Raw genomic sequence first — 14,166 nt, 5'->3', positions numbered from 1 at the left:
AGTTCGAACATTTACGCATATGTTTATTTTTATTTACACTTTTATTTTTTTATTGGGAAAAGGGGGGTGATTCTGACTTTTATTATGGAAGGGGTTTAATGATCTTTATTAACACTTTATTTAGGGCATTGATCAGTGTTATCGCCGCTCGACTGCTCCTGCCTGGATCTCAGGCACGGAGCAGTCATTCGGCGATCGGACAGCGAGGAGGCAGGTAAGGACCCTCTAGCTGTACAGCAAGCTGATCGGGACACCGTGATTTAATTGCGGCGGTCCCGAACAGCTCCACAGTTAACCGGCAAAGTTTACTTTCACTTTAGACACGGCGATCAATTTTGTTCGCCGCGTCTGAAGGGTTAATACCGGGCATCACCGCAATCGGTGATGTCCGGTATTAGCCACGGTATTAGCCGTTGATGGCCGCCGGGACCGACACGGGGTCAGCGCGTATGCATACGTCATGTAGCGGGAAGGGGTTAACCCCTTAATGATGCAGGACGTATATGTATGTCCTGGTGCGGTGGTACCTAACGCACCAGAACGTACATTTACGTCCTGTACATGACCGCGAGCATCGGACCAATACTTTTAAAAAAAAGTCAAAAATTGCTGCTTTTTTGTAACATTTTATTTTAAAAAAATTATAAAAAATGTATTGAAAGTTTTATACATGCAAATGTGGTATCAATAAAAAGTACAGGTCATGGCGCAAAAAATTAGCCCTCATACCGCCGCTTATATGGAAAAATGAAAAAGTTATAGGTCAGCAAAATAGAGGGATTTTAAACGTACTAATTTGGTTAAAAAGTACAATAATAGAAAAGTTTGTAATCATGGGTATCATTTTAATCAAATTGACCCACAGAATAAAGAAAACATGTCATTTTTACCGTAAATTGTACAGCGTGAAAACGAAACCTTCCTAAATTTCCCCACACAAATACTATTTTTTGGATGCGCCATACATTATATGGTAAAATGAGTGATGTCATTACTAAGGACAACTGGTCGTGCAAAGTCTGTGGATTAAAATATAAAAGAGTTATGATTTTTAGAAGGCGCGAGGAGTCCTTAAGGCCAAAATGGGCTGAGTCCTTAAGGGGTTAAAGCAAAAGTGAACCCCTTAACGACGCAGGAAATATGTCCTGCGCCGGCTCCCACAGTTTAACCTGGTTACCCCATGTCATATCGGGTTGGTCCCGGTGGCGACAAGTAGCCAGGACCCGTTGCTAATACCGGACATCACCGATCGCAGTGATGCCTGGTATTAACCCTTTAGATGTGGCGATCAAAGTTTTAAAAAATAAGCATTCCCAGCAGCTCAGTCGGGCTGATCGGAACCACCGCGGGTTGACGATCAGCTATACGGACACGAGGAGGGTCCCTACTTGCCTCCTTATCTGATCCCCGAATGACTGCTCCATGCCTGAGATTCAGGCAGGAGCAGTCAAGCACCGAAGACACTGATCAATGCTATGCTATGGCATAACATTGGTCAGTGTAAGAGTTCAGTGTAATGCATGTGATTGTCCCCTATGGGGGATATAACATTGCAAAAAAAATTGTGAAAACTAAAATTAATAAAGATGATTTAACCCCTCCCCTAATAAAAGTTTAAATCACCCCCTTTTCCCATAAAAAATGTGTAAATAAATATAAATATATGTGGTATTGTCCGAACTGTAAAAATACAGTATATTGTTAATTAAACCACACATTCAATGGCTTACACGTTAAAAAAAAAATTCCAAAGTCCAAAATAGCGTATTTTTGTTCACATTTTATACCATTAAAAAATTATGAAAAGCGATCAAAAAGTCTGATCAAAACAAAAATGGTACCGATAAAAACTTCAGATCACGGTGCAAAAATTGAGCCCTTTTGTATGCGGAAAAATAAAAAACCTACAGAATAAAGATAAGATGTAATTTTTAGAGAAAAATGAACTGCATAGAAACGGAAGCCCCCAAAAGTTAAAAAATGGCGTTTTTTTTTTTTTTCAATTTTGTTGCACAATGATTTTTTTGTTTTGCGGTAGATTTTTGTGGGTAAAATGACTGATGTCATTACACAGTAGAATTGGTGGTGCAAAAGAAAAAGCCAACATATGAGTCTGTAGGTACAAAATTATGATTTTTAAAAGGGGAGGAGGAAAAAACTAAAGTGCAAAAACGGAAAAACCCTGAGTCCTTAAGGGGTTAAAGCCCTCACTTTGTCTTATGCTTATTTTTATATAAACATTACAATGGTAACAACAATGTTTACACACACACCATCCTTTTGGTCCCCGCTGCCAGCTGTGCATATGTTTGATTTCTAGATGCCAGTACAACCAGCCTTATTTATTGCTTGAAATGAGAAAATGGGAAATGTCACAGTGTATGACTCTGCTGTTACCATACCTGTTGGAGCAGACATATTGCCTTGTTAGTCTAGTTTAACTTCTTACATTGTATCATTGGGTGCTGCAAATTGTGAGGATCAATTTCTATATAAAATATCATTCTCAGTCTGAAACCTTGAGAGCGTTTTTTTTAGCCCCTATTAATGCCTCATCAATCTTCCTTTCAGCTTAAAGTTTTTCTGGCTCCTTGTATTGAGGCCTTGATCCTCCTGGACCGCCTCAGCTATCTGAGAGAACAGGTATGTTTACGTTTACACGTGTGACCCATAGCAAGTCGTCCCCCCCGTTACATGAGATCATTCACACTTACTGTATAAGGAAAGTCTTGCTCACAGACTACACACTTGATAATGTGCATCACTTGGAGAGCAAGAGAAGAAATACTTTCAACCATATGCCCAGCAGATGTTATTATTTTTGGTAAAGTTAAAGCAATAACTTTAATGGTATTTTAATTAAAGTCTAATTTGCAAGACGCCAGGCATTATGTTTATAGCAACTATATGTAGATAGTTCTCTTGCAGACATGAGCTTTTGTTGGAATGATCAATCTAATTTCGTTCAGTTTGCCAGCGACGTTTCATTGCCATTAAAACTGTCACCTAATTTACCAGACTACAATTATCTATGATTGAAGTGATATCAGCCGCTACCCCCAATGCCAGAAATCTTGTCTAGCAAGTTAGCAAGTCCATTGGCAGTGTCTCGAAATGAAAACTCTTATGCAACTTCAGCTTTGATGTCTGAGAAAAGATGTTTGCAATCTTCGTAAATTAAACGCACTCCACAGTGTAGTGCCATAGTTTTTCCACTATAAACATTTTAACAGTAACACTGTGTCTATTTCAATACCGTCCTCTGTAATCCTTTCTTGGAGTCAAATTGTTGCTATAAATGTTTGATATTCTTCTAAATGGTATTTTATACACACACACACAAAAGCTATTTTGAAATGTGCAGATAATGATGTATTTTTCTGGCTGCCAGCTTACTGTAAATCAGAAATCTGTATGATTTCCAGGCGTGCAGATCAGGCATACTTCATGTATTACTGATTTACTTTCACTGAACCAAAGAGAGATTTGACCTAGTTTACACAATCCTGCAGATGTGATGTTGGGCTCTGTCAACTGCTGTCCTAAAATAACAATAGGAAGCCTCAGAGGAGTTTATTGTTTATTTGTTATCCTTGCCTTATAATAAAGAATGATATATAGTAATTACTTATATAATCAGCTAATAAATCATGGACAGATGGCTTTCTAATGTTACAGCTTTACTTTGAATTAGCTGTGTGTGCATTGAATTCTAACCCAGCTCAGATGTGTAGATATATATCATAGTGAGGAGGCTTTATTTACTGTGAATTATTTTATGTGGTGTAAATGATGTGCTTTTCTCCATTGATGCTAGTTGTCTTTGCGAGACAACAGTTTTTCAAGCTAACAAAAATTACCTAGGTGACTATGGCTCCTAAGCTGAAATATTTTGAAGCCAAATACATGTTTCAGTCTCCAAATGTAAATATGTATATAGTAGTGCTGGGTGGTATACCGGTTCATACCAAATACCGTTGTGTTTTTTCTTTACCGGTGTGTTTTTTTCTTTACGATATCATTTTTTCATTATACCGCAATACCGTTCAGGCCTCCCACCCCCTGAATGAAAAATTAGCCGCAGCGCCGCACATCCTCCCCACCTCGGGAAATGAATGATTTGTGAGCCGCGGGTGCCCGAGGCTCACTGGCTTTCAGCGCTTGCAGTGGGAGGTGACAGCTTCCGTTCTCCGATCAGAACAGAAGCCTTGTGTCCGCGGCTCACAAATCATTCATTTCCCAGGGAGGATGTGCAGCGCTCACTGGAGGAGAAGCAGAGCAGCGCTTGCGGGTAACATATGATTAGTTCCCCGATGTGGGGACAGAGCACTGCGGCTGATAATTCATGCAGTGGGGAGGTGGGGGGGCAGCACCCGCGGGTCATATATAATTAGTTGATTAGTTCCCCAGTGCCTGTGGCTGATAACTCATTCGAGAGGTGGGGGGGAATGAGTGAAAACAAAAATACTGTTAAATACTTTTAGAAATAATTTTAGAAAAATACTGTGATATACATTTTTGGTCATACCGCCCAGCACTAGTATATAGTTAATATCACCATAAAAAAGACCTTCTATGTGCATACATAGATTCTGATATGAGAGAAAGTTTATATTCGTTAATATGTATGATATTTTGCCATACACATTCAGTAGACAAACCCTAAGCAGGTTTGAAAGTTTGCATATAACATCTTTTGATTTATTTTTGGCATCCATTGAAAGGTATTATAGCTACACAGTTTTTTCTCTCTTGGAGAGCAATAATACATAGATTTTTTTCTGCTTACAGCTAACCTTGCTGATCCCCACATATATGTGCCTTTAGTGCTCTTGAGAGTGCAAGTATTCTGAATAAGGAGAGTTGGGAAAACTTTCTGAGAACAAAATGATCAGGCATGTTAAGGTCCAGCATCCCCGACCCTTCTTACTCCTGCCATCAGGGGAGAGTCGGAAAGCCACCATATGCATTAGATGTAAAAGTGTGGGTTAAGACAATTTTAGTCTATTGTGTATTGCCCGCTTAACACTGTGGGATAGATTTGCTACTACTGTTTACCCCTTTTTATAAGCAACCACAACCTTTGTCACTAAACTTGAAACACCTGTCATCCAAGGCACAAAAAGTGTTTCCTTTTAGGATTGTATATGCTTTTACAGCTACAGGTTGCTGTTTAGCATAATGGCCTACATTTCCAGGCTCTTGCCCTGTTGTCACAGGTTGTATTCCTTTTTATTTAAAATAAATTTCATGAGCTACAAGAATAAACTTAAAAGGATTGTCTGGGGATAAATTTTTACATGCAAATGTGGCTAGACAGGGCAAAGTCTGCTCCACTAGCCACTGCTGTTTCAACAGTGCCTGGTTCCACTGCTCGGCACTTCATTGTCTCATTCTCAACACAAGGATGTGTCTGCTTAGTCAATTACTAGCAATTGTGGAGCATTGCTCTAGTCAATGATTTGCTGAGCTGGCACTCCCAAGACCAAACTCTGATGGTGCCATTTTACACTACATTTAAGTCATGGCGTAAATGTTGGCACCCCTGACTTTTATTTTTTTTGAAAATGAAGCATTTCTCACAGAAAAGGATTGCAGTAACACATGTTTTGCTATACACATGTTTATTCCCTTTGTGTGCATTGGAACTAAACCAAAAAAGGGAGGAAAAAAAGCAGATTGGACATAATGTCGCACCAAACTCCAAAAATGGGCTGGACAAAATTATTGGCACCCTTAACTTAATATTTGGTTGCACACCCTTTGGAGAAAATAACTGAAATCAGACGCCTGCATTACAATGTGATAGTATTGGTGTTATTTACAATATATTAATACTTATTATAAGAACATCATTATATTTCTCCAAAGTTAATGTGGACATTTTTTACAGTAAACCTTGATGTTTTGTTTTTATTGATTTTCTAATATATGTATACAATTATGTATTGTTTTTATTGATTTTCTAATATATGTATACAATTATGTATTGTTTTTATTGATTTTCTAATATATGTATACAATTATGTTTTGTTTGTTTTTTAATTCATAGGAGAGCATAGCCTGGTCTGGACTGGTGAAATTGTTTGACCCTGTGAAATCACCACGATGTTATGCAGTAGTTGCACTGAAGCAGCTATAATTAATTATTTTAACACTGCCATATGAATAAGATAATGATATACAGTGAAGGTGCTACTGCATATGTATGAGGTACCGATTACATTTATAAAAAAGAAATTAAATATCGTTCAGGAGTTTCAGTCAAATATAAGGGCTGTGTCACAATATCAGTTTTTTTATTCCTATTTGAGAGGAAACATCAGTTGTGCATTAGGAGCTATAGAAAGAACATAGCATGTAAAGAGGTAGTTCAACAAAATACAAATCTAAGTAATCTCAGTTTATTGTGATTACACAGTATGATAAGGGCTCACATTATATAGACCCATTAAAAAGCATTCCCCTCACATGGTGACATTAGTGGGACTTAAAATGCTAGAGTTCAGTGGCCCTAACACCAGGAGTACATTTGCTGTACAGAAATTTTATTTGCTGCAATGAGCTGCAGACACTTTTGGGTAGCTGTTGGGGTATATCGGCAAACTGTTCCTATCCCTGGACCTGAACTTACAAAATTGCCTACATATTTCTCTGACATGTATCAAGGAAATGGAGCTGAGCAGCGTAGGTGCCACAGCCTGGCACACCTCCTTGTGCACCCTCACCTCCAGGCACTTCATTTACTGATGTACAGAGCCCTGTAGAGGGGAAGGTGAGCGAGGAGACAAGCCAGGCTTTGGCCCTTAGCACATACTTCTTGCTGAAAATATAAAGATTTTATAATTTTGACAACAACCACCATCAGCTTGAGGAAATGTACAGTTTGCTGGTATACATGCTTTTATGCCCTAAGGGCTTGTTCATACTCCAGAAATGCCATAGCAATGGGATTCTACTACCCATTACAGATTGCCTAAGCTCCACTACTAATCAGATTCCGACAGAGAAGACAGGACAATACTCTGAACAGGTGAACAGGGTGAAGCTTATTGTCCAAGGCAATCTGCGTGCTGATACTGGAGGAGACTGCTGAAAGCATAATTCAACCGGAAATTCTGTAGTTTAACCCCTTAAGGACCCGGGGGTTTTCTGTTTTTGCATTTTCTTTTTTTCCTTATTACCTTTAAAAAAGCATAACTCTTTCAATTTTGCACCTAAAAATCCATATGATGGCTTATTTTTTGCGCCACCAATTCTTCTTTGTAATTACGTCAGTCATTTTACCCACAAATCTATGGTGAAACGGGAAAAAAAATCACCGTGAGACAAAATAAAAAACCCATTTTGTAACTTTTGGGGCTTCCGTTTCTACACAGTACATTTTTTGGTAAAAATGATACCTTTATTCTGTAGGTCCATACGATTAAAATTATATCCTACTTATATAGGTTTGATTTTGTCGTACTTCTGGAAAAAAATCATAATTACATGCAGGAAAATTTATACATTTAAAATTGTCATCTTCTGACCCCTATAACTTTTTTATTTTTCCGCGTATGAGGGCTAATTTTTGCGCCGTGATCTGAAGTTTTTAGCGGTAGCATTTTTGTATTGATCGGACTTTTTGATCGCTTTTTATTCATTCTTTCATGATATAAAAAGTGACCAAAAATACACTATTTTGGACTTTGGAATTTTTTTGCGTGTACGCCATGTGGTTTAATTAATGATATATTTCTATAATTCGGACATTTCCGCACGCGGCGTTACCACATATGTTTATTTTTATTTAAACAGTTTTTTTTTGGGGGGGGGGGGGAATGGGGGTGATTCACACTTTTATTAGGGAAGGGGTTAAATGATCTTTATTCACTTTTTTTCCCCCCTTTTTTTTGCAGTGTTATAAGAGCTATAACACTGCACACACTGATCTTTTACATTGATCAGTGGTTTCTCATAAGAAACCACTGATCGATGATTCTGCCGCTTGACTGCTCATGCCTGGATCTCAGGCACTGAGCAATCATTCGGCAATCAGGCAGCATGGAGGCAGGTAGGGACCCTCCGGCTGTCATGTAAGCTGTTCGGGATTCTGCGATTTCTGCGATCCCAAACAGCTCCCTAAGTTAACCGGCATTGTTTTACTTTCACTTTAGATGCAGCGTTCAACTTTGAACACTGCGTCTAAAGGGTTAATAGCGAGTGGCACCGCAATCAGTGTTGCGCGCTATTAGCCACGGGCCCCGGCCGTTGTTAGAGGCCGGGCCCGACCCGCTATGACGCGGGGCCACGCTGTGGCCCCACGTTATAGAACAGGAGCGGACTCATGACGTACTGGTACGTCATGGGTCCTTAAGGGGTTAAAGGAGCTCCAACAGCTATCCAACAGTGTCTGCAGCAAATACAGCTGGCAGATTTCCTTTAGAGAAAGGTTCAATGTTTTATTGTTTACATGTACAAAGTTTTACTATTAAAATTTATTGCATTTTTTATGTTGGGGTTCGTTCACACTGTGTTTTTGTTTCTGTGTAAGGCATACTTATTTCTAAAAAAAAAAAAAAATGTAAATACAAAAAAAAAAAAGTGTTAACAGATGCTAAGAACAGATACTGTATGGCATCCATTTCCTATTGAATTACAATATAAAAAATTGTAAGGTATACATTTTTTTTATCATGTACACAACAGCGTAGTTAAAGGAGTACTCTGCAGGAAAGTTTTATCATTCCAAGGTGCCCAGGCTGCAAAAAGTAAAATAACCTTTAACCAACCTTCCGCCGCTCCCTCGGTTTGCTGATATCGCTCTTCAGTCTTCTGGGCATGGTCTTTTTCCACTTCCTGGACCCAGCGCGTCACACTGAGATCAGCTTATTGCCGGTCGCAGCAATGTCCTGCCTCGGCCGGTGATACACTGAGTGCAGTGTTATGTAACAGGCAGCAGGGAGAAGGCGGGGCCTTGCTGCAGCCGGTGATAAGCCTATCGCAGTGTGACACATCACTTTTTTCACCCCGGCCACAATGGAATGATAAAACATTTTTAACTACTATTTTGCATATTGTAAAATTAAGTGTACTGTAGCAGAGACTTGGTGTGAACGCACCATTACAATATATAACTGCTTAAATTTTTGTTGCCACAGATGTATTTTCTTATATAACTGGAAATACTTTTTTTTTTCTATGTTGATATCTGTGCTTTAGTGGTTTTCTATATTTTAGAGCTTGTATTCTAACCTTTTAAACCATTTATTGAATCATGATTGGATTATTTGGATAATAAAGATAATTTTACTGTGACTTCTGGCATTTCACTGTAAAGAAATAGTGTTATGTTTCATGTTCTATTTCATGCACCATATATTTTGTGCTTGTAAAGGAGCTGAACATGAGATATATATATATATATATATATATATATATATATATATATATATATATATCCTGATGTTTCAAATATATTAAGTATACAGGGTGATTCATAACCGAGAGAGCATAAGACAAATTTGTTTACACATATAAAACTGTGTAGAGGAAGCGTGGTGTTGTTGCCCATAGCAACCAATTAGATTGCTTCTTTAATATAAAAAAATATATATATAAATTAAAGGGGTACTCCGGTGAAAAACTTTTTTTTTTTTATCAACTGGTGCTAGAAAGTTAAACAGATTTTTTAATTAGTTCTATTAAAAATATTTCTCCCTCCAGTACTTATTAGTGGCTGTATATTACAGAGAAAGTTCTTTTGTTTTTGGATTTCTTTTTTTTTTTTGTCCACAGTGCTCTCTGCTTTCTCCTCTGTCTGTATCAGGAACTGTCCAGAGCAGCATAGGTTTACTATGAGGATTTGCTCCTGATATGGACAGAGATGTCAGCAGAGAGCACCGTGGACAAAGAAAAAAAGTAGTATATATCAGCTAATAAGCACTGGAAGGATAAATATTTTTTAATAGAAGTAACTTTATGGTACCATTTGATTAAAAAGAAAAGTTTTCCTCCGGAGTACCCCTTTAAAAGAAACAATCTGATTGGTTGATGTAGGCTCCACTTTCCCTCTGCTCAAGTTGTAATAAAGATACTTGAGAATAATGTAGAGGAATCAGTCATAAAGTTACGTTAGGGCTGGATATTTCAAGACAACAACCCAAAACACTGCTTAAAATCTACTCTGACATTTATGCAGAGGAACAGGTCCAATGTTCTGGAATAGGAAAGAAAAGCGCTCCATAGTGTAAAAACACCAAGGGTGGTGACCAGACAAGAAGTATACTGCTGGTAGAAGTATACAACCATGAAGGTTGTGTACCCACATACACAACAATGGAGATCATATAACAATAATGTGGTTCAGAACTGTAGCCTTCCTGCCCAGGATATAGGAGACATCAAAAGCGGCACTTCAAAACTTGTAAGCAGGAATCAAAACTGGTGCTGATCCAAACAGTCAGGAATGTGAAGATAAAAGCAGTATTTCATGCAACGCATTTCACTGCGCATGGGCAGCTTCATCAGGCATCCTGATGAAGCTGCCCAAAGCAGTGAAACGCATTGATTCCTGCTTAAAGTTTTGTAGTGCCGCTTTTAGGGTCTATTCACACGTACAGTATCCTGCACAGATTTGATGTGCAGAATTTGAAGCTGTGATCAGTCATTTAGTTTTTCATGGAAATCTGTAGCAGAAAATACTGTGCATCAAATCTGCAGTATACTGTACGTGTGAATAGACCATTAAGGTTCTTGAATGGCCATCTCAGTCCTCAGACCTGAATATCATTGACAATCTGTGTTGTGATGTGAAGCGGACTGTCCATGCTCGGCAACACTCAAACCTAACTGAACTGGAGATGTTTGGTCCAAAATGCCTTCATCCAGAATATAGACACTCATTACAGGCTATAGGAAGCGTCCAGGGGCCATCATTTCTGCTACAGGAGGCTCCACTAAATATTGATGTGATATTTCTGTTGGAGTGCTCACATTTATGCACTTGTTTTACTTATACATTTGCTAGAAAGCAGTAAAAGGTATACATGGAGAGTAATTCTAAAGAACTTTGTTACCCTGGGATTAGTTTATGGGGGTACAAATTTTTGACAGTTGCGCTTTCAGTTTGGACAAAGATGATGTTGCAACTGGACAGGATTATGTTCTGGATGGTATGGTATTTATTTTTTATTTAATTATTTTTAATTTCTATAAAAAGAGAATATATTTTTTTAAGTATATTAGAAAAGGTAATGTTTTACCAAGATGTATAACATATTAAAAGTTTTTTGAATCGGACAGTGTCTATTTGCCATTATAGTAGATTTTCTGTGGATTCTGCTATATTTGGTGACTTACCCCTATCAGTAATTTATTAGTGTTTCTTTCCATGTATTTCTACTCCACATGTTTATTTCCCTCACATATTGTTTCCTGTAGTGTGGGCTTTTTACAGAACATAAAAATCACGAGGATGCATCTATACATCAGGAATGTAGATGGCCATAACATATACTAAGTATTGAGGTAAAGTTATTTGCTTTCTCCATATGCTCCTTTTCATTAGCTGCATAGCATTATCATGGCAAATGTTATACCAGTATAACATGTAATAGTACAGAAAAAAAGGAAACCATAAAGTGAGGGCACAGAAGGCAAATAAGCTGCAGACCAGTGTAGTCTTTTTTCTGAATTCCCATACTCTCTATAATTTGCCTTTTTTAATGCCAAGACATTTTAATTTCCTGTTAAACTTTACAGCTGATAGTTCCTACAAATGTAATCTCAGTGACTAAAAAATGACAGCTGACTGTCATGGATTTTATATTCCTTCCTCAAGCTGCTGTCATTGTTCTTGTGTGTGTTTCAGTAGGCTAGTATTGAAAGTAAGCTAACAATTTCCTAGTTAGGCTGGGTTCACACCATGTTTTTGCAATACAGTTCCCGTATACGTTTTCTATTTGAAAACCGTACGGAACCGTGTTGAAAACCATATGCTTTGACTCTCTAATGAAAACTGTATGCCAAATGATGCATCCTGTTGTGTCCGTTTTACATCCTGTACGGTCTTGTAAGTTTTTTGCCATACCCAAAACTGTAGCCTACCACGGTTTTTGGTCCGGGTGAAAAACCTTATTGAAACTTACTTTTCTTTTTTTTTTTTTAACATGGGAGTCAATGGGAACCGTACAGAACCGTATGTGCATACGGTTCCATCGGTTTTCACCATACAGTTTTTGATTTTGCAGTTTTTTTTTTTTATTGGAATGTCAATCAAACAAGTGAAACTATTCATAAAGGAGTGAAAAGTAAAAAATGCATAGGTTTTTTTTCTTAAAAAACTGATGAAACCAGACAAAATTTTTCAAACTGTATATGGTTTTCAACAGTATATAGATTCTGGATTTTGAGGAACCCGTTTTTTTTTAATCAAAAACCTGATACGGAAACTGTATTGCAAAAACGTGGTGTGAACCCAACCTTACTTGAGTCTGAAAATGAGATCAGAACTTTTATTAAATCAGTTTAAGAAACTTTGAAGATGAACACCTTTAACCCATTGGCTCTAACACATTTCTACTATACAGTATAATAACATAACACTATGTGCTTATGGCTGTAAGTTTTATTCCATTGCTGCATGTGAATTAGTTTTTCTAAATGTTTTTAACCCCTAGCCTCCACAGGACATAGGGATATATATGTCCGGGGGGGGGGGGGGGGGTTTGACGAATTCAGAGCGGGATTCTGCTGTACTTCCACTTTGTACTGGGTGTCCATCAGCTGGTATCAATAGCCAGGGACCGCTGTAGTACTGGAAGGATTACGATTTTTAGATAGAGGTCATTTACAAATCTGTTTAACTTTCTGGCACTGGTTGATTTAAAAATAATTGTTTTCCACCGAAGTACCCCTTTAATTTACTCCAGTTGTGATAAATAAGGATATCTGTGGGTACGCTATATCTGGTTTGTAAATGAGTACACATCAACACCTTACACACACCTCAGTCATAGACTATCATGTCATCTCCTGCTGATTTGGCCCAGGGTTGTCTATTGTCTCTCTGCGGTTTAGCAAGATTTCCAGAAAATTGGGCGCTGAATACAAGGTACTGTTCTTATTTACTTAAGTGGATTTAGGAACATTATTTTTAGTCAGATACTTAAACCTTTTCAGATGTTCAATTTCATTGCATATTTATCTTATTAAAATGTAGTAATAGAAAAGGGTAACCTAAGTAAACACATACTTTTTCACTTTCTATACTATTAGGTTTGGATCGCATGCACAGTTTGGAGTTTCATATGAACGATGAAGATTTTGGAGAACTCTAGTTGCTAAAGTAACGCTAGTTGCTAAGTATAGCCATAATTTGAAATCTTAAATTGTTTACACGAGCTATTGATGTCCTGCTTTTGACGTGAAAAATTGCAAAACTACAACTCCCAGAATGCCCGGACAGGCAAAAGCAGAAAGCACCCTTTTGCGGCAACACTGCCTAAAGCTTTATTCACATGTCCATTGGATGCTTTTTTAGGTGCTTAAAGAATAGACACCAGCAAGCTGTGATATTTTTACCTTGCAAAATGATGGCCATAATGACAGAGCTCCAATAGACCTTATTAAAGTCACTGGAGTCTTTCAGGCCCCTTTTGTGTACACCATGTGAAGTATCTGGCTTCTTTGTTTCCATTTCTGATGACATAACAGCAAAACTAAAAAGCAAATGCAGATGTGAACAGAAACCTATGGGGGGGGGGGGCCCTAAGACATCTTATCCCCGATCACCTGGGTCCCGCTGTTGGGGACCCCCGCAATCTTTCATGCAGCACCCCGCTATCATCAGCCTCCAGAGCGAAAATCGCTCCAGGTCTGATTAATCACAATCACGGCGCTGGAGTATTGTGATGTCACACTCCACCCCCTCAATGCAAGCCTATGGGAGGGGGCATGGCGGTAGGGGATAAGATGTCTTAGGGCTGGAGTACCCCTTTTAAAGGTTATATTTTACATGCACTTTTCTCACTTTGGTTTTTGTGCTTAGGTTTAATATATTTTTGGAGAAGATTGGAGATGGTAACTTTTATCTCTACTACAGTGCTTTCCAAACTGGGTGGCGTGACACACTAGTGCGTCAGCATCTACCCCCAGATGTGTCACGGGACCATCGAGTCCCAC

General features: G+C 38.3%; 1 protein-coding gene across 12 annotated transcripts in view; it reads left to right on the top strand.

The window, feature by feature from the left end:
* The window catches only part of METTL25 (methyltransferase like 25), a 260,766-nt gene extending 246,833 nt beyond the window's left edge, over nt 1-13,933 (top strand). For 11 of the 12 annotated variants that reach the window (XM_056574422.1, XM_056574426.1, XM_056574421.1 and 8 more), the window contains 2 exons: nt 2,572-2,643; nt 6,053-7,711. In XM_056574422.1, the coding sequence (XP_056430397.1) occupies nt 2,572-2,643; nt 6,053-6,142 (162 nt within the window). In that variant the 3' untranslated portion in view covers nt 6,143-7,711. Of the gene's footprint in view, nt 1-2,571; nt 2,644-6,052; nt 7,712-11,424; nt 11,512-13,260 lie in introns of those variants that run through there. The other variant, XR_008892719.1, reaches the window with a different exon arrangement.
* Nucleotides 13,934-14,166: the final 233 nt, after the last annotated feature.

The sequence above is a fragment of the Hyla sarda genome, chromosome 4, assembly GCF_029499605.1.
Source record: "Hyla sarda isolate aHylSar1 chromosome 4, aHylSar1.hap1, whole genome shotgun sequence".
Lineage (NCBI taxonomy): Eukaryota > Metazoa > Chordata > Amphibia > Anura > Hylidae > Hyla > Hyla sarda.
This window is presented reverse-complemented; position numbering and strand designations above follow the sequence as displayed.